This window comes from Mirounga angustirostris, unplaced genomic scaffold (genome assembly GCF_029215605.1).
Source record: "Mirounga angustirostris isolate CCGP_5_RB_7025 unplaced genomic scaffold, mMirAng1.0.hap1 SCAF_10, whole genome shotgun sequence".
Classification (NCBI taxonomy): Eukaryota; Metazoa; Chordata; class Mammalia; order Carnivora; family Phocidae; genus Mirounga; species Mirounga angustirostris.
Window position 1 is genome coordinate 90,252,165 of NW_026991718.1, and position 26,855 is coordinate 90,279,019.

The 26,855-nt window shown below is 41.2% G+C and overlaps 1 protein-coding gene across 2 annotated transcripts in view; it reads left to right on the forward strand.

The window, feature by feature from the left end:
- NAPB (NSF attachment protein beta) overlaps positions 1-26,855 on the forward strand; it is a 39,716-nt gene that overhangs the window by 11,507 nt on the left and 1,354 nt on the right. Inside the window, exons 2-10 of one of the 2 annotated variants that reach the window (XM_045885348.3) lie at positions 4,921-5,000; positions 7,679-7,795; positions 9,589-9,635; positions 9,788-9,865; positions 18,100-18,155; positions 18,328-18,412; positions 24,988-25,092; positions 25,999-26,067; positions 26,441-26,491. In XM_045885348.3, coding sequence (XP_045741304.1) covers positions 4,921-5,000; positions 7,679-7,795; positions 9,589-9,635; positions 9,788-9,865; positions 18,100-18,155; positions 18,328-18,412; positions 24,988-25,092; positions 25,999-26,067; positions 26,441-26,491 — 688 coding nt within the window. Of the gene's footprint in view, positions 1-1,928; positions 5,001-7,678; positions 7,796-9,588; positions 9,636-9,787; positions 9,866-18,099; positions 18,156-18,327; positions 18,413-24,987; positions 25,093-25,998; positions 26,068-26,440; positions 26,492-26,855 lie in introns of those variants that run through there. The other variant, XM_045885346.3, reaches the window with a different exon arrangement.

Below are 26,855 nucleotides of genomic sequence, written 5' to 3' on the forward strand. Positions count from 1 at the left end.
TTGGTGTCAGAAGTGTTGTGAGTAGAGAAACAGTGTTTCTGTTAATGGTAGAGATATTTTAAACAGAGTTTGAATTTTTCTCTCCTTTTCCAGATACTTGTTGTGTTTGCTTTTTGTTTTGAATGATATATGGGAAAACTTCCCAGAAAATGTAATGTGGGTAGTTTCTTCCATCCAGACCCTGAACGGTCAGCATTGTTATTGAGACCTCTGTGCCAGGCCCTGTTCTGGTCTCTGTCCCCAGGGTCAGCCTAAGGGCTAAAGTAATGTTGCTCATAAATAGTGAAAGTAAAGAGCTGTCCTAGTTGGTGGGGTTTCCCCCACGGGTCCCAGGCACTCGGAAAAATGATTCCTATTTGTAGTCCCCTAATGTAGTTTGACATCCCTTCAGGATACTCCGATGATGGGAGTTGAATTTTGTCTCTAGTTCTGCATTCACATTCTCACAGCACTGTGTCACTTTTTATATTTCTTCTCTGCTACTCTGTGATTTTAGAAGCAACTTTATTTCTCCCTCAGCAGTTGCCTCCTTTTCTTTTGGGTACATCTCATGATGTGTGTGCCATTAGTCTCCATGATGCTACTTTAACGTCCCCCTCTTTCCACCCACAGTCCTAGAAGAGCGTGTACTATGGTTGCCAGGGTTTTGTAGTGCTCTAAAAATAGTTCTTATTCAGGATGAGGAAAAATCAAGACTTCAGATTATTTGAGGATTAATTGGTTTTTAAAAGAACAATGACTTATCTGTATGTAGATGTTATGGGAGCTCTTTGAAATAATGGGCTATAGTTTCTCAGGCTGGGTTCTCCTCCCTGTGCCCCCCAGCATCTGAATAGGAACAGACAGGATGGGATTGTAAAGAGAGGCAGGGACTTGCAGGCTCGGCTCAAGGCACTGCTCTGTGGTTCACTGGCTCCTGGTGGGACATATTGTGGCTCTGACCACGTTTCTTCAGTGGAACATGGGAGGTGGGATGGGCACTCCGATCTTTTTTCCAAGCCCTGAAGTTAAATACTTCTTCCTCAGTATTCTGATCTCTTCGTGGGCAAGAACATTCCTTTTTTATTTTTTTTTTTAAAGATTTTGTTTATTTATTTATTTTTTTTTAAAAGATTTTATTTATTTATTTGAGAGAGAGAGACTGAGAGAGAGAGAGCACATGAGAGGGGGGAGGGTCAGAGGGAGAAGCAGACTCCCCGCTGAGCAGGGAGCCTGATGCGGGGCTCGATCCCAGGACCTTGGGATCATGACCTGAGCTGAAGGCAGACGCTTAATGACTGAGCCACCCAGGTGCCCCAAGAACATTCTTTTCTTAGTGTTTTCTGACACTTATTGATCTCAGTGAATGTCTCCTAAATAAGCATGGTCAAGAAGGGAAGGGAGTCAGCCTTGCCCCTGGAATTGAGAGTTGGTGGGGTCAGCTGGGGCTGCATGGGTGGGGTGGTGATGGTGGTGGTGGAGGTGATGGTAGTGGCAGTGGTGGTTCTTAGGCTGGTCACTGTTTACTTTAGTGGCGCAAAAAGCATTTTCTTCAAGTTCATGGTAGGATAATCTCCCCAAATAGTTAATTTGGCTCAGTTTAGCTTTTCTTAATGTCAGGTCAGTGCCCTGTACTTATATTGTATCACTTTACAATGTAGATTCCCTCATTAGAAACTTGTTTCTCTTTTCAAGGATCTTTATACCTCACTTATGGGGGCTCTGAATAACAATCATTTGAATTATTTGAACATGAGTTCTGAATATTTGTCCTTAAAACTCAGAAACATTAACTTTCACATGAATAGAACACAGTAGGCATTTGGAATGATTTCAGAAGTACATTTTTTCATGAATTGTTAAAGTTGTGTTGTGTTTATGACAAGTGAGTTTTTCTAGTGCTTTTAAAATGAGTATACTTCTCGTGATTCTATTTTAGGAGAGGTGAGAGTCTTAAGTTTTTATAAAAATATATTCATTATTTTTATAATGATCACTGAACTTGATATCAGGTTCAGCTCCACTACTGACCTTGGCTAGATGATCTTGGGTGAGCCATTGATCTCCAGATACAGCTTTCTTTCTTTTCTTTTTTTTTTTAGATTTTATTCATTTATTTGAGAGAGAGCACAAGCAGAGGGAGAGGGAGAAGCAGGCTCCGCACTGAGCAGGGAGCCTGACGCAGGGCTCAATCCCAAGATCCCCGGATCATGACCTGAGCCAGGCATCCCCAGATACAGTTTTCTCTTCTGTCAAATGGAGTTAGCATCTTTCATTGTGGTTGTAATAATGATGAGAATGACATAACATGTGGAAATATCCAGCATAAAACCTAGCATAATGTAGATGTTCTATTATTCCTAGCTGAATCTGTCTCCAAAAATAATAGGGTAAAGTACATTTTAATTAAGCTAGTTTTATTTGGAAACCTTTAATAAGAATGATTGAACTATAATTACAGTGCAGGATTCCTGGTACACTTTAGAAAAATAAGAAAGTGGTAAGCCTTTGTTAGCTCCAAGGAGTTACGGCTAAGATCAGAAACTTAGGAATTTTCCACTGCGGTAATTAGCTAATTGTTTTGTTGTTGTTTTAATATATGAAGGTGTGATTGAAAGAAAGCTTTGCTAATTCTGACACTGCATTTTTGGGGTGGCTTGTCGCCATCCTGTCATTCGCTGTGTGACATAGCCCCCAAAGGCTTTTTTCTTTTTGTGTGTGGGGGGGCGGGAGTGATACAGCTTTAGATATAATTCACATACCGTATAATTCATCCATTTAAAGTGTCCAATTCAGTAGTTTTTAGCATAGTCACAAAGCTGTGCATCCATCATAACAATCAATTTTAGAACATTCTCATCGCCACAAAAAGAAACTCTACTCTCCTTGCCTCTCCCCATTTTTCTCCAGAACTCTAGGCAACCACTAATCTGTATTCTGTCTCTATAGATTTGCTTACTCTGAAGTGAAATCTTCAATATGCTCATGGCTTCTTTCATTTAACATAATGTTTTCAAGGCTTATCCATATTAGAGCATCTATCAGTACTTCATTTCTTTTTATTGTCTAATATCCCATTGTATGCGTATACCACATTTTTTTATCAGTTGATGGACATTTAGGTTGTTCCCACTTTCTGGCAGTTATGAATGATGCTAGGGTTGAACGTTTATATACAAATTTTTGTGTGGACGTAGTCTTTTCATTTCTCTTGGGTGTGTACCAAGGAGTGGAGTTGCTGGGTCATATAGTAACTCTATGTTTAACCTTTTGAGCAACTAACTAAATGTGGCTGCAGCATTTTACATTTGTACCAGCAGTATAGGAGGGTTCCAGTTTCTATACATCCTCCCTAACATTTGTTACTGTCTTTCGATTCTAGCCATCCTTATTGGTGTGAAATGAGATCTCATTTGTGGTTTTGATTTGCATTTCCCTGATGGCTAATGATGTTGAATATCTTTTCATGTGCTTATTGGCTGTTTGTATATCTTCTTTGAGGAAATGTCTAATCAGATCCTTTGTCTATTTTTTTAATTATTGGTCATTTTATCATTGAATTGTAAGAGTTCATTACATATTTCAGATATAAGTCCCTTAGCAGACATGTCCCTTATTTGTACAAATATGCCCAAAAGTTTTTATGCCTTCAGTACATGAATCTAATTATAGTAATCATCCTGACTGAGTACCTACCTCTGGGTCAAGCCCTGCAGTGGCCACCATATATGGATTATTTCCTTTGATCTTTATAATGACCAACAGTATAGATCCTATTATCTGCTGTTTACACATGCAAAAACTGAGGCCCAGAGAAGTTAAAGAACTAGCCTGGGGTAAGACAGTAGTTACTGCCTAAGGTGCAAGTCACACGTGAGCCTCAGTGTACCCCACTGGGACAAGAATTGACACAGGGCTGTCCATTCTCCTCTGCCGGAGCTCGGAGCCTCTTTGAGTTTCTGGCATATGCCTGTGTGCTCACTCTTGTTCATATTGTGCCTACTCTTGAAGAGTGAGCCTTGATCTCCCCTTTCTCTTAGTCCTTATGTCCTTAAACCACTCTGAATTCCTCATGTGCACTGCACCTGGTACTTTGTCTTCATTTTCTGGTTATTTATGTTTATAGCGTAGATAGACGAGGTAGAGAAACATCATTTATTGAGGGGTCTTAGTTTAGCTTTTAGGAAGAACCAGGTCAAATTGGAAAACTCTGGTGCTAGTTACAGAGGATTATTTTTGCCTTTGTGTAAGAAGAAATGTCTGACAGCTAAAGCTGTCCCTCAGTGGAATCAGCTGTCTAGTGGAGAACTTTCCAGAACAGTATGTATTCAAGCAGCAGTAGAGTTTCCTTCTCTCAGGATGTCATAAATGCATTTCCACATGGGGTGATGGGCTGGACTCTGAGGCCCCTTCCACGTTGGAGAAGAGCTTGTCTCCTGCCAGAGGTGATAATATAGCAGTCAAAAAACATGGCATTTCTTTTATGCTCTGGCTTTAGGTTTTTGTTTTTTTGTTTTTAAAGTCTAAATAAACATAGTGCCAAACTCTTAAAAATTAATAGGGTAAAAATGTCTTTAACCTTCAAAATTTAATCTCATTTGAATAATGTACTTCTTATTTCTCCGATTGACCTAAAACTGCAATTTCCATGCATGGAAATTGGTTAAGGGCATGGCTCTGAGATCAGCCAGATCTGTATTTGAGTCTCATTTCTGTGGCATTCTTGCTATGTGACCTTGGGCTAGTTACTTTACTTTTGTATGCCTCAGTTTCCTCATTTGGAAAATAGGGATAAGAGTGTATGCTTTGAGTGAGCAGCTGTTAATACTTGTCTGGCACATAGTAAGTGCTCATTAAATGCTTATTATTTGAGGGAGGGAGAATTAGAGATGTGGATGGTTGCTGTAGTAAAACTTAACCTCCTTTTTAAATTTTTCTCAGAGGAAACACAAAAATAGAAGAGGCTTGTGAAATGTATACCAGAGCTGCAAATATGTTCAAGATGGCTAAAAATTGGAGTGGTATGTATAAAGTTTTTGTTTGTTTGCTTTTCAGGCAAATAACTTTAAAATCATCTTGAAGGAAGAAATAACTGTCTGCATTTGCTCCTGTTGGCTGAGACAGGTGTGCATGCTGGAGTAACTGGTGTGGCCACTGTGGTCTGGGAGAAAAGAACCTTGATCTAAGTGAACAAAGCCTATTTTTCTTTACCTAAACATTGGATGAGAATTTCTTGCTGTGGGAACAGCTCTGTGATAGCTGATTGAGTTTCCATTGAGAAATGGAACACCCAGTGAGGGTGTTATTTCTATAAACCTCAACATTTTTATTGTCACTTACTAACACTTTCTATCCAGTGAAATTACACGTAACAAAATCAATTCCAAAATAGTGGAATTTTTTTACTGGTCTGAGAAAGGATGACTGTTTCTAACACTGATTTGAGAAACAAATTCATCCCCTACCATGTAAAAAGGGACTTGTTGTGTCTCTGTGATAGGGTCTTTCTGTCGTAAAAATAGAGACTGCCTTCAGCTGGAGCAGGGACTGAGTCTCTAGCCCTGGCTTGCACCTGCTGTGTGATCTAAAGTAGGGCCTTTGCCCTCTACAAATCATTTCCCCATCTGCTTTTTTCCCCCAGTTTTATTGAGATATAATGGACTATAACATTGTATAAGCTTAGGGTGTATGCTGTGTTGATTTACCCATTAAGGCTGAAACTTTAAAAGCATTTCTATGAAGAAATTGCTGTAGAAATACATGAATCTGAAAGTTCCTTTCTGACTAAAATTCATTTATAGGTTTAGTTTTAAGTTAAAAGGATGTGTTATGTTTTCAAAATGTACTTATACCTGAATTATAACATAATGAAAACAATAGAGGAGAAAAGACATTGTCTCAGCATTTTTTATCTTTTGTATTTTATAAAGGTATGGTCTAAGGATAGATTCGCGTGTACTAATGAGATTGGCCAATGCATGCATAACAGGAGCCAGTCTGTCGGAAGCACTTTACTTGGGAGGTCCAAGCTATTACTGTACTCTCCTTAGGCAGAGCCCATCAGAGCTGCCATTCAGTTAGCTGCTGTCACAGGTACCCATGTGCCTGCCTACTCCCCTGGTGGCAGGCTTGGCCCCTCCTCTGGGACTGCCAGCCCTATGAGTCACCAGTTTAAGGGGTAAAGCCTGGTGGGCAGGTGTTCTCCAGTCCCAGCTCCAGCTGGGGGCCACTTCCTCTCTGATTGCTCAGTGCCTGTGCCGCACTGATGGCTGAGTATTTTCAACACTGCCTGGGCACTCTTTTTGTCTGGCACAGAGCCAGAGTTGAGCCTGGGCAGGCTGGATCAGGAGTCTGTACTGCTTCTTTTCCCTTAGTGGAAGTCCAGAAGCCTGAGTAGGAATTGTGTGGTTACCTCTGGAAGAGGGGTCAGAATAAGGGATGATAGCCAAAGCTTTGTGGAATTGAATGCTTTATTTCTTAATACCAGCAGTGGGTTTTTTGGTGTCTGTCGTGATTTTCTGTACTTTTCTGAATGTTTTTGAAATGACTAAAAACATTTTTTTTAAGTACCAAAAATTCTTATAATATTCTTCATCATGTTTTTCCTAGTGGAGGGATCTCTTTCCCATCCATTCCTGTTAGTGCTGACTTCCCTATTCCAGACCTTACTGAGCTGTGTGACTCCACAGGCCTCGTGCTTCCCAGTCTGTGGTGGTTCTCTCTGAGCCAAGAACTTCAGGACAGTGGGTGGGCTCATCCTTGTCCAGGTTCCTCGTGCTGGCATTTAAGCCTCCCAGAACTGGGCCCATGGCACCTTCAGCCTTCACTTCCCCTGCCCACTGTGTTCATCCCTCCTGCAGGCAGCATGGACTTGTCACTGGCCTCTGTTCCCTGCCTTCTCTTACCTTCAAGCATTTGTTCCTTGTTCGTGTGACTCCTATGTTAGGGATTCCTTCCCTTATTCTTTTCTGCCACTCCAGAATCTGCAGTCCCTGATCAAAACCTTTTCTGAAAAAATTAAGTGCATAAAACTTTCACACTGTGCCTTGTTCCAACAGAAACCTGGACAGCACCCTGTAACCAAACCCATCCATCATCCCACAGGGAATGTGCAAGTTTTCACACTAAGTGGGAGATAAAGACATGTTAAACCTCATATGAAGTTCAGTCCGATTTTGTTATAACTTAAGAAACTTCGAGTTTTGAAATTGTGGGCCTTGATTTTCACTCTTTGAGATACTTACTATGTCCAAGAAGCTTCCATTAACGCTTTCTTCAACAATGACAGCCAAGTCCAATGGACACTGTGAGATAGAAAGATGAGTAAGTAAGTATTCTTGACCTCAGTGTTTTACCTTTCTTTAAACACTTGTGGCCTGAAGCCCTGGTCAGTGTTTAATATATGCTGGGGGACAGAGTTGAACGTGACTGGCTGTGGTACTAAATGGAGGCCTGTTGCCCAGGCGCCCCTTGGGAGGTTTCCTGGAGCTGAGAGACACTTTTGTCACCGTTGAACTTGGTTCTGGTTTCTTTACACATACCTGAAGTGCACTTGACCACATTTACATGTGCTTCTGACTGGAATGCTTCTTTTCAGTGACAAGGAACTTTTCTAGGTGTAGGTCCAGCACTTAGAGCACGGACCACCCTGGGGACACCTGCTCCTCTGTGATTAATTGTAGTGATTTGTCTTCTTCAGCTGCAGGAAATGCATTTTGTCAGGCAGCCAAGCTCCATATGCAGCTTCAGAGCAAGCATGATTCTGCCACCAGCTTTGTGGATGCTGGCAATGCTTACAAGAAGGCAGACCCTCAAGGTAAGATGTGCCTCCATCTCTGCGCAACTAGAACGGTAGGGTCGATGTCAGGGACCTTTCTCACAGGGTATGCCGCTGGACCTTGGAGTCCAGGTAAAAATAAATTTTTGCGCTTTGGGAAAATAGACATTTTAGTAATTTTAGGGATTTTTCTGTAATCATTTTGAGCTTTTATGAGGAGAAATTATGTTTAATTTGTCCTAGATGTTTAGTTGACAGCACTGTTTTCTTAAATGCCATTTAATTTTATGAATATATTATTACTCATTAAAGAAAAGGAATGGTCCCTCACTCCTAAATACCTGGTGCATTTTAAGATCCAGTTAATGGGAGATTATAATATCTGATAGTTAAAAACTTATTCACACAGTATTCATCTGACTTTTTAAAGAGTGTTTTTCAAAGTACTGGTTTTGAAGAAAGAATGAACTTGGGTATTTAAAGTGGCAAAATTTTGCAAATTTTTTATTTTTTAGTTAAGAGTATACATTTGGTGATTAAAAGTACTAACTTATTCCTCTAGCACACGCGCTGGAGGCTGTGGAGTCTCCCATTTTTCTCTTTTAGCAGTGTATTTTAACACAAAAATCCCAACTTTTATTATGAATATATATCATTGAGAATGAAAATGCTTCGAGGGCTTTTGTATAAAGATTGTCACACTCTATATCCGAACGTGAAAAACTAGACGCGGCCTAAATGAACAGCAAGGATAGAATGGTAAAATTACAGTGCATCAGTATTCTAGAATATGATGCAGGCATTAAAGTCCCTGGATTCAGAGCTTCTTCAATGACTGGTCATTGTCCACATGGTAACCAAAGAACCACATGAGAATTGAGATCTCAAATTTATAAAGAAATATGTGCACATAGAAATGCATCCAGAAAACACTGGAAGGAAAAGTGCATCAAAATACTAGCAGTGGGTTTGAGTGGCATTCTGGGTAGCTTATTTTTTTGTATTTTTAAAGGTGTAACAAACCACATTTCTTAATATAGCTTGGGAGAAAGTTGCTTTTAATTTTGTTAATCTGTGTACCTTTCTAATTCTTCAGTCAGGCCTTTTCTCTTTGCTACCTCCTTTAAAGCAAAAGCAATAAATTTGGAGCTGTTGCCCATATGTCAACATTATAAGGACCACCATTTTGTGACAGGAAATTTGTTGGTTCAGTGTTTCAGAAAATTAATAGAATTTATTAGCAGTATCACTTACTAGATTTTTTTTCTTCCTTTTGGCATATACTGGTACACCAAAAGTTAGCATCTTTTAACATTGTATGAAATGTTGACTTTGCTTAAGAGTTGTTTGAACAGGTATTTCAAAGTGCTTTTGATTTTGGCTGCATGAAGAATCAAATCTATTGAAATGATCTTCCTTATGAAGGACTGTCTTCCAGAATTCATATATATACATGATATCAGTGAAGAATGCATTTACATTTATGTTTTAGCAGCTAGAGCTGATCAGTGTCGATGACAGCCCTCATGGTTTGTCTGTTTTTTAATGCAGTCTTGGCCCTGGATGGGGTCTTCACTGTCAGGTTGAGAGTACTGAGCCAGTCCCACGCCAGCTCCAGTTCTCTAAATTGCACTACCCCTGCTGGGGACCAAGCATACTGAGGTGTCTGGCCTTGTGTGATTTCTGCTTGCTTTTTACTAACTTGGCTGCCCACCGTCCACCCCAAATGCAACCTCTTTAACGTTCTAGTAACAGCCAGGAAGATAGGCTCCCCGGAACCCTCTTTGACTGAATGGATTTTTCATTGTTTTTCTTAAATGCCTTCGCTTCAGAGGCTATCAACTGCTTAAATGCAGCCATCGACATTTACACAGACATGGTAAGACACTGCCTTGCTTGAGCGGCTGTGGGGTGGAATCCTGGAGATGGCTTACAGTTGTACTTTTGCTGTTGTTTTTTGTTTCCCAAAGGGATTGGCATTCAAAAAGGTAAAAGCAAAACGTGACTCTGTTTTTTTGTTTTTCCCCCCAGGGAAGGTTTACGATCGCAGCGAAGCACCACATCACCATTGCGGAGATCTATGAGACCGAACTGGTAGACATCGAGAAGGTAAGCCAGGGCACAGTTCCTCCACAAGCTGGGTACGAGGCAAGTAGATGACATGACTCGGGGAGCCCTCTCCCTTCCAGTAGAGTTGAGTGGTGCAGAGCCATTAAGATGGCTTCACGTGGAGGGTGGGGGGCTTGACAGGTTGAGGACTGGATGGGCCTCTCCTAGGGTGAGCACCTGGCACCTGAGAGCTAGGTGAAGTTTACCAGACCTGCCTGTTATCTCTGCTCTGGGTGATTCATGTCAGAATGACTTAGCAGAAGTCTTCCTCTTGGTCGCCGAGGCCTCTGTGGCCCCGTGAAGGGAGCTTCAGGACTGCAGGCACATGCACACCTTTATATTCAGGCCCTGACCTGGAGGAGGAAGAGAGCTGAATGCCAGCTTGGCCACACCTGTTTCATGCAGGTCTGGTTTTCTGAGCTGTGGTTTATAGAAGCAAAAGAAGAGAGGCAGGAGAAAATCCTCACTGAGCACCACTGTTTCCCAGGCTCTGTTCTTGCTGGCATGCTGTGAATTTAACTGCTTTCAGCTTTACAACACAGAGGCCCCTTTATGGGTGTGGAAGTTAGGGCTTGGAAGGACTGCACTGCGTGGGACCACTCAGGTTGGAACCAGCAGAGCTGAGGCAAAGCTGGCCCCAGTGCGGAGCTTCCTCCTGTTTCACACTGTCTTCTCAGTCAGGAGATTGCCGGCAGGGCTCAGGGCACCTTGGCAAGAGGAAGACATCTGTCCAACTCCGGAGGCTGCCTCAGCTCTGGAGACAGATGTTTGTGTAACACTGTCCCCGGTACCGTGGAAGACAGGAGGTGTGAGTGAGAAGGAGAAACGGTAGTGGAGGCCATTGGTTGTTCCTGCCAGGCTGATGAGCACCAGGCATGCTCTTAGGAGTATAGTTGTGTCCTATCTGAATGGTCAGAACACTCCCTGAGCCCACTTTGGCATCAGACAGGGGTCCCTCTTCCTCTCTTTTGTCTCATGCCTTCTTTCAGCCTCTGTCACAGGCGCCTAATGGTGCCTCCTCTTCTCCCCACCCTCTCGTGTGGGGCAGCCTGGGCTTGACTTCTTGTCTTCTCTCACTCCACATTGCTCCCTTGGTACTCTCTCTGCACTTAGCATCATGGCTTTACAGATCATCTGTATGCCAGTGGCTCGCAAGTCTATCTGCAGCCCACACCTCTCTCCACACCTCAGATTCCTCTACCCTCCTGTCTGCTGACCGTCACCTCCAACCCAGTGTGTCTGAGTCAGAATTCTGATACCCGCCATGATGTTCACTCCCAAACCACAAGAGTCCCTGCCTCCTCTCTTTCTCTACATCCAGCCTGTGGGCGATTTCTTTGGTGCTGTCCTCCATGCTCCCAGGTCTGGGCACCTCTCACTACCTTGTTGTCAGCTTTCCCTGGATCTCTGCAAGGAGCCTCCAAATTGGCCTCCCTGCTTCTATTCCTGCTGGAGTTCTGAGCCCTGGGCACAGGGTCCCCATCACTCCTTCCTTTTGGATTCACTCTCTTCTTTTCTGCTTCTGTGCATTTTCTTAAGGGAAAGGGGGCTTTATACTGAGAAATAGCATGCTGACCAAAATCCCAGGGGACCCTCAAGAGGGTAGGTGTAATATGTCAGCCAAGTTAGCAAGATGGATACTATTGCCAACATAAGAATTTCCTCCTGATACAAAATGATAAATGCGTGTGTATTACACTGGTTTTTGATACTGTCAGTGGTAGTGACCCCCACCCCCGTGTAACACAGCAGCCAGAGCAATCCTTGTCAAAAGTGGATCAGATTGTGTTTCTACTGCTGACAACCTGTGTTGCCTCCTCTTCACTCCGAGGAATAGCCAGAGCCTTGCAGTTGGTCTCCGAGGCCCCTCTGATTTGCCTCTTCAGCCCTGTGCCTCTCTGAACTCTCCTTTGGCACTTCCTCACCCTCCTGCCTCATGCTACCCCGTGCTGTGGCCACCATGACCTCCTTGCTGATCTTCACTCATGCTGGATGAGCTCCTGTATCGGGACTTCGCACTGCTGTTCGCCCTGTGGGGTTTTTCCACAGATGCCTGCATGGCTCACTGCCCCTTGTCCTTCAAATTTTTGCTCATTTGTTACCTTTTCCATGAGACTTACCGTGACCACCTAGTTAAAACTGGAACCCCAGCCTGTCACGAATACATGCCCAGACACCTCCCCCACCTCAGCTGTTCTTTTTTTGCAGCACACTCGTCACCTTACATCGTGTGCTACAAACACTTGCTCATCATCATCTTCCCCACACTGAAGTGGGTGCCCCGATCAGCACGGAGCTTTGCCTCTGGTTTGCTGGTGTATCCCTGGAGCCCAGAACTCTGGGTAGTAGCTTCTAAGAAATACGCAGACGACGCACCCATCTCTGCCATAGCAGCGTACTTACCAAAGCACGTAGAATCTTGGTTTGGGGAGGTATCTCTTACTGCTGAAGTTGGATTGGCATTGCTAACCTTTGCCCTCTGACTTCATGCTGACCACCACCTTGTGGCTATGCAGCACAAAATTCACTGACTTGTTACACAGAATTCATGATTTGGCCATTTTTGTCATAATAGGCCATGGTTTTCTACGGATACTTTGCTTGTGACTAAATCAGAGCCACTGAGTGCATTGTGTGTGCCCCTTCTCGTTGAAGAAGCTATCTGTAGACTCTGGAGAGGATGAGGAGACCCAAACCTGAACCCTTCTTTGCTCCCTGGTGCAGAGTTGATGATGGAACAGGAAGGAGATGGGTCTGGTGTGGCTGGGAGATTTATTTGGTCAGGGTGTCTTGGAGTGGCACAATATCTTTACTGAGGTTGAATCATCCTGGGGGGACGGCACTCATGCAGAGTGTCTTTCTAGCAGAGTTTGCGGCGTCAGCTCCTTGCCTGGCGTGGTCAGGAAAGCACTCTGAGGCAGAAGCCCACAGGACTGTGCTGCCATTGCTGCCAGGGCATGTTCTGGGGCAACCACTTCACACGTGGCTCTCCATAAATTCAGAGGGGGTAAAATGATCTATAGCATACTCTCGTTCTCCTTCTTCTAAAAAAAAGTATGGTTTGTCATGGCAGCTTCTGAAGCCCGTGAACTCATGGTTTTCCTGCCATTCTGTGAGTTGGCCAGCAGGTGGCATCTCCCTTCACTGATGTGATGTGCCCTTTTAAAAGCAATTTAAGAGTATTACTCAGCGCACACAGGGTTACCTTGTAGTGTTCCCTGATGTTTGGACTCCTGTGTTTACTATTTTTTTAAGATTTTATTTATTTATTTGACAGAGAGAGAGAGCAAGCAAGCATAAGCAGGGGAAACAGCAGGCAGAGGGAGAGGGAGAAGTAGGCTCCCCGCTGAGCAGAGAGCCCGAGATCATGACCCAAACCCAAGGCAGATGCTTAAGCGACTGAGCCACCCAGGTGCCCCAAGGACTTCTGTGTTTAGAAACATCATTGCCTTCGCTTTCCTAGTGGGACTCACCAGATGTAGTCCGTGGTACCTGAAGTTTAAGTTTGAAAAATCAGCTATATTATCAGTATATATATGTATCATTATATATATGATGTAAGGTACCTTACATTTCACTTACTACAAATGAATTTTTTTCCCTGTTAATACAAGCTGCTATAGGTTCTCTGATTCATTCATAGATTTTAGCTAGTGAACAAAGTGTGTGAAGTTTCAAAGACTGACATTATTTCTTTGATTTTATGAAATAAACCAATAATAAATGGGTCCTTTTTAAATGGGCTTTTATTTTTTTTTTTAAGATTTATTCACTTTAAAGAGAGTGTGCATGCGCACAGGAAGGGGGCAGGGCATAGGGAGAGGGACAGAATCTTTAAGCAGACTCCCCACTGGGCGTGGAGCCTGACTTGGGGCTCAGTCCTATCCCATGACTCATGAGATCATGACCTGAGCCAAAATCACGAGCCAGACGCTTAAACAGCTGAGCCACCCAGGCGCCCATAGGAACGCCTTTTAAATGACCCAGAGGGGGACGCCTGGGTGGCTCAGTCAGTTAAGCGGCTGCCTTCGGCCCAGGTCATGATCCCAGGGTCCTGGGATCGAGTCCCACATCGGGCTCCTTGCTCAGCAGGGAACCTGCTTCTCCCTCTCTCTCCCTCTGCTTGTGCTCTGTCAAATAAATAAAATCTTTAAAAAAAAAAAAAATGACCCAGAGGAACTGTGATCCATTTCTGTTTCAGCCCCTCGAGAACATGATTTACTACTGTTTGTTACCATGTAGGTGTGTCTGTGGCAAGTTCATGTTAGGTCCTATCTGGGGGTATATGTTCTAAAAGAATTGATCCCATCTGAACGCTGTTTAAGTTCACCTACGAAGTGGACTCTTCTTGAGACTTGGAAATTGCATTTGCTTTGAAACACTGATGAGGACTGCAGTCCTAGAGGGTCTTGTCTCTCATTTCAGGATTCATGTATTTTCCAGCATGGTGACATTTACCAGATTGCCCAGGAAGGAATATTATTGCAATTCCTTTGGTGGGCTACTTAAATAACAGGATAACAAGCTGGTTTTGTTTAAATAACAGGATAACAAGCTGCAGCACACACAACAAAAAACCAGATAATACCTACTTTTGATATTTATCATGATCTTTGAAATTGTAAGAAACAGATTTCTAATGTGGAAGGGTCTACTTGTGCCTGGTAAATTTCACTACATGTTAAAATTCTAAACAGGTATGAACATCCGAAGATGACCTGTGACAACCTCTTTTCTCCGAAACTTCTCTGTTAAGCCACTAGATAAGCTTTCCTTTCAACTATAGCCTCCGTCAAAACTTGAGACTATCATAAAATTTGATTATTGGTTTAATTAGCATTAAACCAACAGTTACAACATTTCGATGAATCAATATCATTATTAAGAACTAGGTTAAACCAAATTATCCACAGTTGTCCACATTTGGCCATTTATTTTTACCCCCAAAACCGCAGTTACATACAGTTCAACCCAACACTGTTCATTGAGTTCTGGTATTGTTGAGAACTAGCAAGATAAGTAGTGACACTCCCCACCCCACCCCCAGGAGGTTATGTAATCTGATACTCTTTATTGAAGATTTGGTCATCTTTCTCATACTTTACCCCATTTGTTACAATGGAAAAGAGTGCTAAATACTTGAGAGCATGGGGACAGTTCAAAAAATATTGGTCAGGAATTCACTGATATCATTAATTAGGAATTCACTGAAAAACTTCTTTTGTGGGCATTCCAGATTAAGATATTGGCAGTAGTTTAATAGGGGTCCATCATTTGAAATGCAGCTTGCCTTCATTCACTTAGCATCTATTTATTGAGCACCTACCATATGATAGACATTATGCTAGGCTCAGGAACATAATGTTGAGCAAAACTCTCATGAAACCTGTCCTCGCATTTTAGTGGGAGAATACATACATTGATCAGATTATCCCATAGGTGTGTGTATGTGACAGCTCTGACAAATGCTCCAAAGGAATCTATCCCAGATGTTTTCTGTATGTGTTTATGTATTCGTAAAAAGAGGTCCACAGTGTATCTGTTCTTTCATGGCTGTTTGTTAATTTAATATCTCATGAAGAAATTTCCATACTGATACTCTGTCATTATCTTTTTCTTTCTTTTTTTTTTTTTTTAAGGAGGCTCCACAGCCAGCGTGGAGCCCAACACGGGGCTTGAACTCACAACCCTGAGATCAAGACCTGAGCTGATATCAAGAGTTCGACCCTTAGGGCGCCTGGGTGGCTCAGTCGTTAAGCATCTGCCTTCGGCTCAGGTCATGATCTCAGGGTCCTGGGATTGAGCCCCACATCGGGCTCCCAGCTCAGCGGGAAGCCTGTTTCTCCCTCTCCCACTCCCCCTGTTTGTGTTCCCTCTCTCGCTGTGTCTCTCTCTGTCAAATAAATAAATAAATAAATAAATAAATAAATAAATAAATAAATAAATAAATAAGATCTTAAAAAAAAGTTGGACCCTTAACCGACTGAGCCACCCAGGTGCCCTGTCATCATTCTTAATCTTAGCATAGTAGTCTATTATATTTAACCACTTACCTTGTTTCCAGTTTTGCCCCTGTTATAAATAATACTCAGAAAATTTGTTTGGGGAACATATTAGTTAGGATAGGCTGATCAAAAAGACCCAAAACATAATTATTTAAACCTAGAAATGTCAGGGCTGGGTTCCTGGGATCGAGCCTCTCTGCTCACCGGGGAGCCTGCTTCTCCCTCTGCCTGCCCCTCTGTCTGCTGCTCTTCCTACTTGTGCTCTATCAAATAAATAAAATCTTAAAAAAAAAAATACACCCAGAAATGTCAGTTTTTCACACACTGTCAGTGGTGCTCTGCAGTACAGACTTGACTAATGTTGGTTGTGGCCCCTTCAGCCTGAGGCCTCAGAGGTAAACAAATTTTGTAAACCAAGTCATTGTTGGTCTTGGTCATTGCACTAGTACGTGCAGAAAGTGGGGGCTGAGGCTTTATGGCCAGGTCTGTCCGTTTCCAGTCAGCTCTCAGAAACCATAGCCAAAGCTTTAACATAGTTTCCTAGCCTGTTTTGTTTGTTGTTTTGTCTTTGTGCCTCTCTCTTAAGTCATTAGGTGGGACTTCCTTGAAGCTATGGGCTTAGTGGGAAGGGAGCACTTGTAGTCTGATGTTTGCATAATGCCAGCTTCCTCTTTATGACTTAACTGGGAAAACCCTGAAATTTAAGGCAGAGGTCTATAGACCCACCACCTGTTTATGTACACCCAGAAGTTAAGAATAGGTTTTACATTTTTTAATCACTGTTGGGGAAAAAAGCAGTTCATGACACATAAAAATTAAGTGAAGTTGAAATTTCATTGTCCATAAATAAAGTTTTTGGGACATAGACACGCTGTTTTTGTGGCACTGCCGGAGAGCTAAGTTGTTGCAACAGATCATACAGCTCACAAAGCCTAAAATATTTATAATCTGGGCTATTACAGAAAAGTTTGTCAGACCCCTAGTTTAAAATGTTGTACAGGCTTATGTTTTGCTGTTTGGGGTATAGAGGCCGTTGGCCTTTCCAGTCTTACAAGGCCCTATCACTGGACTTTGCCTATCCCTTTTATAATTGCCTACAAACAAGCTAGTTCTTTCCAGAGTTCTTCTCTCTTACAAAACTGCTGAAAACAGCATTACACACTATCATCTGTCTCTTTCCATAGAGCTTCTTCCCTTGGAGTTTCTGGCTCCCAGTAGGGATGTCTTCTGCCTTCTGAGTTGTCGTATGCTTGCTTTTACTATATCTTATGCCACAACGTGACAAAGGCTTCTAGCTTTCCAGCCTGCAACTTGTTTCCTCTCCACTTGACTGTTAATTCAGCACCACACATTTTAGAATGAAGGCAACACCCTTAGTCTAGATGACACTTAAGGTATTTTTTTTTTTTTTTAAAGATTTTATTTATTTGACAGAGAGAGATACAGCGAGAGAGGGAACACAAGCAGGGGGAGTGGGAGAGGGAGAAGCAGGCTTCCCGCGGAGCAGGGAGCCCGACGTGGGGCTCGATCCCAGGACCCTGGGACCATGACCCGAGCCGAAGGCAGGCACTTAACGACTGAGCCACCCAGGCGCCCCGACACTTAAGGTATTAATGAGAAAAGTCTGTGCTGCTCTAGCAAGCTATAGATCTAAAATGCAATAGGGCTTCATAAGCCTTTAAAATAACCATCCAGTGTAGCTGTTCTGGGTTTGGCAGCAGTACATGGTGGTTGAAGTACATTCTGCCCTTTGTAGTTATTTAGGAACTAGGCAGACAGTAGTTCTGCCATCCTCAGTTTGTGGCTTCCACTATCACTCCAGACTTGGTCATTGCCGTTCTAGCTCCTGGGAAGGGAAGAGGCCTGGAGAAAGACGCACAGTTAGATGGACCGGCCAAGCCTGGTAGAGGCCCACAGCATGCCTCTTTACATTCTATTGGAAACAACAGGTCACAGCTGCCTGGAATTGCACTGGGGGCTAGGGAAATGGTGTAGCTGGGCGTTTGCTTCGGGGGAAGGGAAGAAGAGATTTTGGTGGATGGTGAGTATTCTGCCACCAGGCTTCTGGATGTGCATGCTTTCTTGTCTTCCCCAAATAAAGGAGGCCAAGTTGTGAAAGGTGTGCTGTTGAAATAGGCTTATCTATAGGAATAATACCTATGCAAATGTAATTCTTAAATGTAGCTCTTCAGAGAAGTAGTTTGAATAAAATACATGTGTGTTTTTCAGGCTATTGCACATTATGAACAATCGGCTGATTATTACAAAGGGGAAGAATCCAACAGGCAAGTGCTGTTTTCCTTAATATAATTAAATGGGTTTTGTTATGTGCGATAAGAGACAAACCTTTACTGCACTCTGTGAGCATATCGGGCTGTACCAAATGAAGGTGTACTGGGATACCTTTTAATTTTTTTGTTGGATTGTTACTTGCTCTGCTCTGGTTCTCAATTTCAGTTCAGCTAACAAGTGCCTGCTGAAAGTGGCAGCATATGCCGCCCAGCTGGAGCAGTACCAGAAAGCCATCGAGATCTACGAGCAGGTAAGGCTGCTATGGTCTCACCAACTTCCGGCAGAAGTCACTGAATCTTGTTCTTTTTTAATTATACATTTTATTTAAGTTTGCTTTTAATTGAGATATAATTCACACATCATGTAATTCATCCTGGTAAAGAATACAAGTCAGTGGGTTTTAGTATATTCACAGAATTGTGTAACCATCACCAGCACCTAATTCCAAGGCATTTTCATTATCCACCACTGGGGAGACACCCCATTCTCCCCTCTTCCCAGTCTCTGGAAACCAGTATCTAGTTTCTGTCTCAATGGATTTGTTTATTCTAGGCCTTCTAGGATAAGTGGCCTTTTGTGACTGACTTCTTTCACGTACCATAGTTTTTTCAAAGTTCTTCTTTGTTTAACATGTAATGATACTTTCTTTTCATAGCTGAGTAATATTCCACAGTTTGTTTAGCTGTTTATCAGTGAATGTTTGTCATTTGAGTGTTCTTCACTTTTGAACTATTATGAATAATGCTGCTCTGAACACTTGTGTTCATGCTTTTGTGAGGGGAGGCTTGCTGTTGTCTTGGTTATATACCTAGGATTGGGATTGCTGGTTTATGTGGCAGGTCTTTTTTTAACTTTTTGAGGAACCGCCAGACTCTTCCACAGCACCTGCACCATTTTACATTCCCACCAGCGATATGCCAGGATTCCAGTTGTTCCACATCCTCAGCAGTACTTTCTGGGTTTTTTTGGTAATAGTTACCCTAATGAGTATGAAGTGATTCGTTGTGGTTTTGATTTCCATTACCCTCATGGTTGGTCATGTTGACCCTTTTCAATTGCTCGTTAGCCATTTTATATCTTCACTGGAGAAATGTTGGTTCGATTTCTTTGCCCATTTTTGAAGTGGGTTGTTTGCTTTTTAGTATTACATTTTAGGAATTCTTATTTCTTAAGAATTTAGAAATTCTTATTTTAGATATTCATATTTTATTTATATTTATATTTAAGACATTATCGGGTATGTGTTTTGCACATATTTTCTCCTATTCTGTGGGTTGCTTTTTTACTCTGTTGTTGATGTCCTTTGACATGTAGTTTTTAACTTGGATGAAATCCTAAGAGTTTTATAGTTAGAGCTCTTAGGTTTAGGTCTTTGATTCATTTTGAGTTAATTTTTGTATATAGTGTTAGGTAAGGACCCAACTTCATTCTTTTGCTTGTGGATATGCAGTTTTCCCAGCACTTTTTGTTGACTACACTGTCCTTCTGCCATTTAAATGGTCTGGGCCCCCTTATTGGAAATTATTTGACTGATACTCTGTTTGACCATCTATTCTGTCCCATTGGTCTTAACATGTCTGTCTGTATGCCAGTATCACATTGTTCTGATTATGTAGCTTTGTTTTGAAATCAGGAACTGTGAGTCCTCCAACTTTGATACTTTTTTTCCCTAAGATTGTTTGGCTGTTCTGGGACCCTGTCATCTCCATACGAATTTTAGGATCAGTTTGTCAGTCTGTGCTAAGAAGCCAGCTGGAATTTGATGGAGATTACATTGAATCTGTAGACCAATTTGGAAAGTATTGACATCTTAACATTGTTAAGTCTTCCAAACTATGAACCCAAGGTGCCTTTACATTTATTTGGATCTTCTCTAATTTTGTTCAATAATATCTTAAAGTTTTTAGTGTGTAAGCCTTGCACTTCTTTGGTTAAATATACTCCTAAGTATTTTATTCTTTTTGATGCTATTGTAAATGTAATTGTTTTCTCAGTTTCCTTTTTAGATTGTTAATTGCTAGTTTTATACACTGCAACCCTGCTGAACTAGTTTATTAGCTCTAATGGGTTTGGGGATTTTTTGTTTGTTTGATTTTTGTTTTTTTTTGATTCCTTGGGATTTTGTTTGTACAAAATCATGTAATCATGTCATCTGCAGATAGCTATACTTGGTCTCCAATTTGGATGACTTTTACTTCATTTTCTTGTTATTTGCCCTGACTAGACCTTCTAGAACAATGGTAAATAGAAGTAGCAAGAGCACACGTCCTTGTCTTTTTCCCATCTTAGACAGAAAGCTTTCAGTCTTTCATCATTAAATAGGATGTTAGCTGTGGGGTTTCTGTGGATATGCATTATCAGTTTGAGGAAGTACCCTTCTCTTCCTTTGTTGAGTGTTTTTATCCTCGAAGCATATTGGGTTTTGTCAAGTACTTTTTTCTGCATCTGTTGAGATGATCATATGGTTTTTGTTCTTTATTAATATGCTGTATTTCATTGATGGATTTTCATATTTAGAACCAACCTTACATTCCTGGGATAAATCCTTCTTGATTATTGCAAAGTTTGGAGATCTTCAAGAGTACCTTCAGGTTTGATCATTCTCTAGAAGCACTCACAGAATTCAGTGAAAGCTGTTATGCCACAGTTATGGTTTATTATACCAAAGGATACAGATTAAAATCAGCAAAAGGAAGAGGTGTGCTTAGGGCAGGGTCCAGGAGAGTTGCAAGTGTAGAACTTCTTTTGTCCTTCCCCTCAGTGGAGTTATACAGGTAGCACTTACTTCTCCCAATGATGATGTGTGATGAAAATATCCATGGAGTATTGCCAACAGGGGAAGAAGTTCACCTGTACTCGGTGTCTAGAATTTTTATTGTGGCTCAGTCACAGATTCTCCAGTCCCTCCATAGGTTGAGCTGAACCATGTTGTCAGAGACACCCCGGTAAACAAAAACACTCTTTCAAGCAGGCCGTTGCAAGCAAGGGCTTAGAGATGACCCCCCAGGAGCAACAGACAAAGGCAAGACCTCACTTAGGAGAAAATTAATCCTGTACTGTATAGTCATAATGTGTAATCCTTTTAGTGAGTTGTCACAGTTAGTTTGCTAGCATTTTGTGGAGGATTTTCAATCTGTTCATAAGGATATTGATCTTTAATTTTCTTGTGAGATCTTTGTCTGGTTTTGGTAGCAAGGTAATAGTAGCCTCATGGAAATGAGTTGGAAAGTATTCCCTTCTCTTTGGAAAAATTTGAATGATTGATGTTCGTTCTTTAAACATTTGGTAGAATTCAATGATTTTCTCTGTATCTCTGTTTTCAGTGTCATTGATTTCTAATATTATTTCATCCATTTTCTTTAGATTTATTTTACACTTCTTTTTTTAGGGAGTTGAGATAGGAACTGGTTTTTCTCTTTGTTGTGTATGCATGTTTAGTGCTATAAGTTCTCCTCTAAACACTGCTTTCACTATGTCTCACAATTCTGTTATATTGTTTTATTTATTTCATTGTATGTATTGATTTCTGTGGATTATTTAGATGTGTTTTGCTTAATCTCCAGGTGTTTGGAGATTTTCCTCTTTATCTTTCTGTTGTTGATTTCTGGTTTGATTCCATTGTGGCTGGAGAATTCACTCTGATTTCAACTCTTATAAATTTGTTGAAGTTGTTTTATGGCCCAGAATATGGTCTGACTTGGCATTTGTTCTGTGGGTCTGCTGTTGCTTGGTAACATGTTCTGTACTATTGATTAGATCTTCTTGGTTGATGGCATTGTTGAGTTCTGTATACTTGCTGATTTTCTATCTCTATCCATTGTTGAGAGTGGAGTGTTGGAGTATCTGACTGTGATTGTGGATTTGTCTCTCTTCTTTCATTACTATCAGTCTTTGCTTCACATATTTTGCAGCTCTGTTGTTTGCTGCAAACATGTTTAGTTTTGCCATGTCTTTTTGGTGGGTTGACACTTTTACCATTATATAATGTCCCCCTCTGTCCCTGGTAGTTTTCTTTGTTCTGAAGTCTACTTTATCTGATATTAATATAGCCTCGCCTGCTTCCTTTTGGTTAATATTTATGTGATATATCTTTTCCCATCCTTTTTCTTTGAACCTGCCTTTATCACTGTAATGGAAGTGAGTTTCTTATGGACAGCATATAGTTACATCATGCTTTTTAATCTATTCTCCCAATCTCTGTCTTTTAATTGGTATATTTAGACCATTCACATTTAATATAATTATTGATATATTAGGGCTTAAGTCTGCCATTTTATTTATTGTTTTCTATTTATGCTCTGTTTTTGGTTTTTTTTTTTTTTTTCTGCTTTCTTTTTCCTGCCTTATAGTGGGTTACTTGATTATCTGTAGTGTTTTCAAGTAAATGTCTTTGACTACCTGTTCTTAGTGGTTGCTCTAAGTGTAACATGTACATGATTTATCACAAGCTGATGATGTTATCATTTTATCATTTCCATTGAAATATAGAGGTCTTACTTTCTGTCCCTTTTTTCCTCCCCATTCAGTATAAATTAACTGTTTTGTCTTTGTATTTAAGAACCACCTCAGTCAATGATATAATTTTAATTTCAATCTTCCAACATATTAGAAAACTCAAGAGGAGAAGAAAAGCCCATTGTATTTACTCATATTTTACTTATTGTGTTCTTTCTTTCTTCTGATGTTTCAAGATTACTTCTTTCATTGTGTCCTTTGCATTTAGAGAACATCCTTTTGCCATTCTTTTAGGGTAGGTTTTACTGGTGACAAATTCTCTGGGTTCCTTCATCGGGGAATGTTTTGATTTCCCCTTCATTCCTGAAGCATGTTTTCCCAGGGCATATAGTTCTGGGTTGATAATTCTTTCCTTTTACCACTTGAAAAATGCGCCACTTAGGGCCTTCGTGGTTTCTGATGAGAAGTCCGCTTTCATTCAAGTTATTTTTCTCCTGTAGATAAGGTATTTTTTTTTTTCTGGCCACTTTTAAAGTTTTTTCCTTAGCTTCAGTTTTTCAGAAGTTTATGTGGCTTGGCTTGGGTGTTTTTGCTTTTATCCTGTTTGGGTTTCACTAAACTTCTTGAATCTGTAGGTTTATGTTTCTTGCCAAATTGAGGAAGTTTTCAGCCATTATTCCTTAAAGTACTTTTTCAGCCCTTCTCTCTGTCCTTCCCTCCCAGGACTTAGACAACCTAAGTGTTAGACCTTATTTTATAGTCCTATAGGTCCCTGATGCTCTGTTTTTTTTTTTTTCAGTCTGTTTTCTCCTCTCTTTTATTCAGACTGAGTAATTTCTAATGTTCCGTCATCAGTTCACTGATTCTTTCCTCTCCTGTCTATTCTGCTGTTGAACCCATCCACTTTTTGTGAAGTTATTGTGTTTTTCAGTTCTGAAATTTCCATTTGTTTCTTCTTTATATCTTAGGGTTTTTTTTTGCTGGAAAATTCTTTTTTCTTTGTTGATGCTTTCTGTTTTTTCTTTAGTTTTAAGCATTTTTGTAATTGCTTGTTGAAGCATTTTTTTGAGGGCTCCTTTAAAAATCTTTGTTGGATAATCTTAACATTTCTGTCACCTCAGAGCTATCATCTGTTGGTTGTTTTTCATTCAGCTTAAGATCTCCTTTCTTAGTGACAACTGGACTGGATCATATTTAAACCTTCTCTCAGGAGGGCTTGGGGGGCGCAGTCAGTTAAGCGTCCAACTCTTGGTTTTGGCTCAGGTCATGATCTTATGGTTGTGAAATCGAGTCCTGTGCCAGGCTCTGCGCTCAGCACGGAGTCTGCTTGAGATTCTCTCTCCCTCTCCTTCTGCCTGTCCTGCTCATGCTCTCTCTTTCCTTAAAATAAATAAATAAACCTCTTTCAGCTGGTTTCCTGTGACCCTACTCTGGCAGCAGAAGGGGCATGTGTTGCTTCACTGCTGGGCAGAGGTGGCCATTCCCGCCCTTTCTTGCCCTCCACCAACACCACATTGGGATTGTTCTCATTACTACTGCGTGGTGATAGAAGTCTTAATCCTCCACTAGGCCTCTTCTGAAACCACAACTGCTGGGAGATGAGGGATGATACCTCATTCCTGCTGGGTAGAGGAGAGACCCAGGCTCCCCACATGGTCTCCATTGCCTCACAGCAGGGATGGAGGAGGGTGGGCCATTACGAGCTGACAGGGATGAAGGCATGGCTCCCTTCTGGGCCTTTGTGAAGCCACCTTGGCAGGGATTTGGGGTTCCTCCACAATTGCATCTCAAAAGCATTGACATCTCAGTTCTATCTAGGGCCTTTACTGAAGTAAGTAGGGGTGGGGCCATAGTGTTCTGTGGTGTTTGGCTGGAGTAGAGCAGTAATTACCTAAACTTTTCTTTCTTGCTAGGCTGCCCTTTTCCAGGTCCTTCAGCTGGCTTTTTCTGTTCCAAGTTAGGGATATGTGAAAGAAAAAGAAAACCCAGAGAACTCCTGCTGTGTTTTCTGTGTGTCTCAAGGTCCCTAGCTGGTCTGCTGTCTTGTCTCCACTTTTCAGTCTCCTTGTGTTGGTTTTATATAAAATGACTGGGGCTTTCAGTTGCTCTTAGCAGGAGGGATAGAGAAAAATAATGTCTATTCCATCTTCCTGGAAGTAGAAGTAGAAGTTTTCTGGGGCATTTTTAACAGGTTAACACTTATATATTAAATATTGTTTCTTGTCTAGTGTGTGATACTGGGTTAAAAGAATATATTCATAGCTAAACTGATGTAAGATACACAAGTATTTTCTAAAGTGCAGATGAGGATCAGTTTGTCTACTACAAGAAGGCAAACCTTTGAAATCTAAATCTGCTTTCTGTGCCTAGGTTGGGGCAAACACCATGGATAATCCTTTGTTGAAGTACAGTGCAAAGGACTACTTCTTTAAAGCAGCCCTCTGTCACTTCATAGTAGATGAACTGAATGCCAAGGTAAGAGTCCCGCAGCGCCAATTTCTGCTGCACTTTACCATGAGAACAGGCCTCAGGCCCTCTGTCATTCATGATATGCTTTGTTGGGTGATATTGGTTATAGTAAGACCAAACTGCATGCATTAATAATAATAATAATAACAGTAATACTATGCTGTGCATCCCAGCTGTAATCTTGAAACCGCTGCTGAAGTGCTAGCTGCGTTCCCTTCGGTAGTTTTGCTTTAAAGAAATTAGGGGGCTGGGGCCCCTGGGTGGCACGGTTCGTTAAGCATCGGACTCTTAGTCTCAGCTCAGGTTGTGATCTCAGGGTCCTGTGTCAGGTTCCCTGCTCAGCGGGGGGTCTGCTGGAGATTCTCTGCCCCTCCTGCTCATGCTCTCTCTCTCAAATAAATAAATCTATCTTTAAAAAAAAAGAAAGAAATTAGGGGGCATAGGGAGGAGACAATAAAAGTGGAATAACATCCTTTGTTTCAAACTCCAACTTCTGGGAGAGCAGAAGTAAAACTGCTGAGAGGAAAGGTGTCTTTCCCTCCAGACTCAAGCAGAGGTCTGAATGGGATTTATGTGGAATCTGGACAGTGTTAAGGAAGAGCTTCTTTAGTAGTGGGTGGAAACAGACACCTGGTCTGTGAGTTTTTACAAATTAGATTTGGTCCATGTTGTCCTCTCTACAGCAACCTAACTCAGAAAAACTGGTTTAGAAATTATTCTTAACTGAAGTTGGCAATTCAAATTGAATAGGGTTTCCTGTGTTGATTTTGATGTTGAGTTTAACAGCATACTTCTTACACATTTAAATAGGCTGCAGATAAATCTTACTGAAGTAATAAGATGTTCAGATAGAAAGAGCTTTATTTCCTGATTCAGTGAGTTTGACATTAATGAGTGGCTTTTCTCTTTCAGCTTGCTCTTGAGAAATATGAGGAAATGTTTCCAGCATTTACTGATTCAAGGGAATGTAAGTTACTGAAAGTAAGTAACATCACAAATTTGAAGAAGAAAAAAAAGCCTTTGCTGTCAGGTGGGATCAAGTCTAAAGTGAAACTCTTAATTCTTTGAGGAGCACTGGTACCCTCCTGCTTTTGCAGAATAGGTTTCAGATGCCAGCAGAGTCAAGGACATAAGCATTGTGTTCTAAACCGAGCAACTCAGAAATGTTAGCACAAAAACTAGGTCCCTGATTTGGGATAATTCATGGCTTATATTTGAGTATTTTCTCTATTCTGTAAGATGTTTGGCAACGTCAATTGATGTGATACTAAGGCTATTTCTGTATTTAAAGTATCTATTCATAGGTGGAACTTTTTAGCCTACCAAACTAATTTTTCCATACTTACGCTACCAGAAACTTCTAGAAGCTCATGAAGAACAGAACAGTGAAGCTTACACTGAAGCAGTAAGTTATGCATTCGGGGTACAGTACATTCTTGGAAGCTTAAACTACAGAAACATCTTTTCATTGTATGAGTGCTGAACGTTTATTTGAACATTTTTCCAATATGCCTAAGTTGTATTTCCCAAAGGTCATGTTTTATATATCCCACAAATCTTTACAATTACTTAATTCTATTAGCCATGTTGAATTTAGCTGGGAGGCAAATTTAAGAGACTATCGCATACTGTTAAAATTTGCTGTTTGAATGTTTTCTTTTGAAAATAATCTGATCCATAAATAAGTATAAAGTAAAATCAGTTAAATACAGCTTAAAATATAAAAACAGTGAGAGTTTTGCTATATTCTTGGCATAAAAGAAATGGAA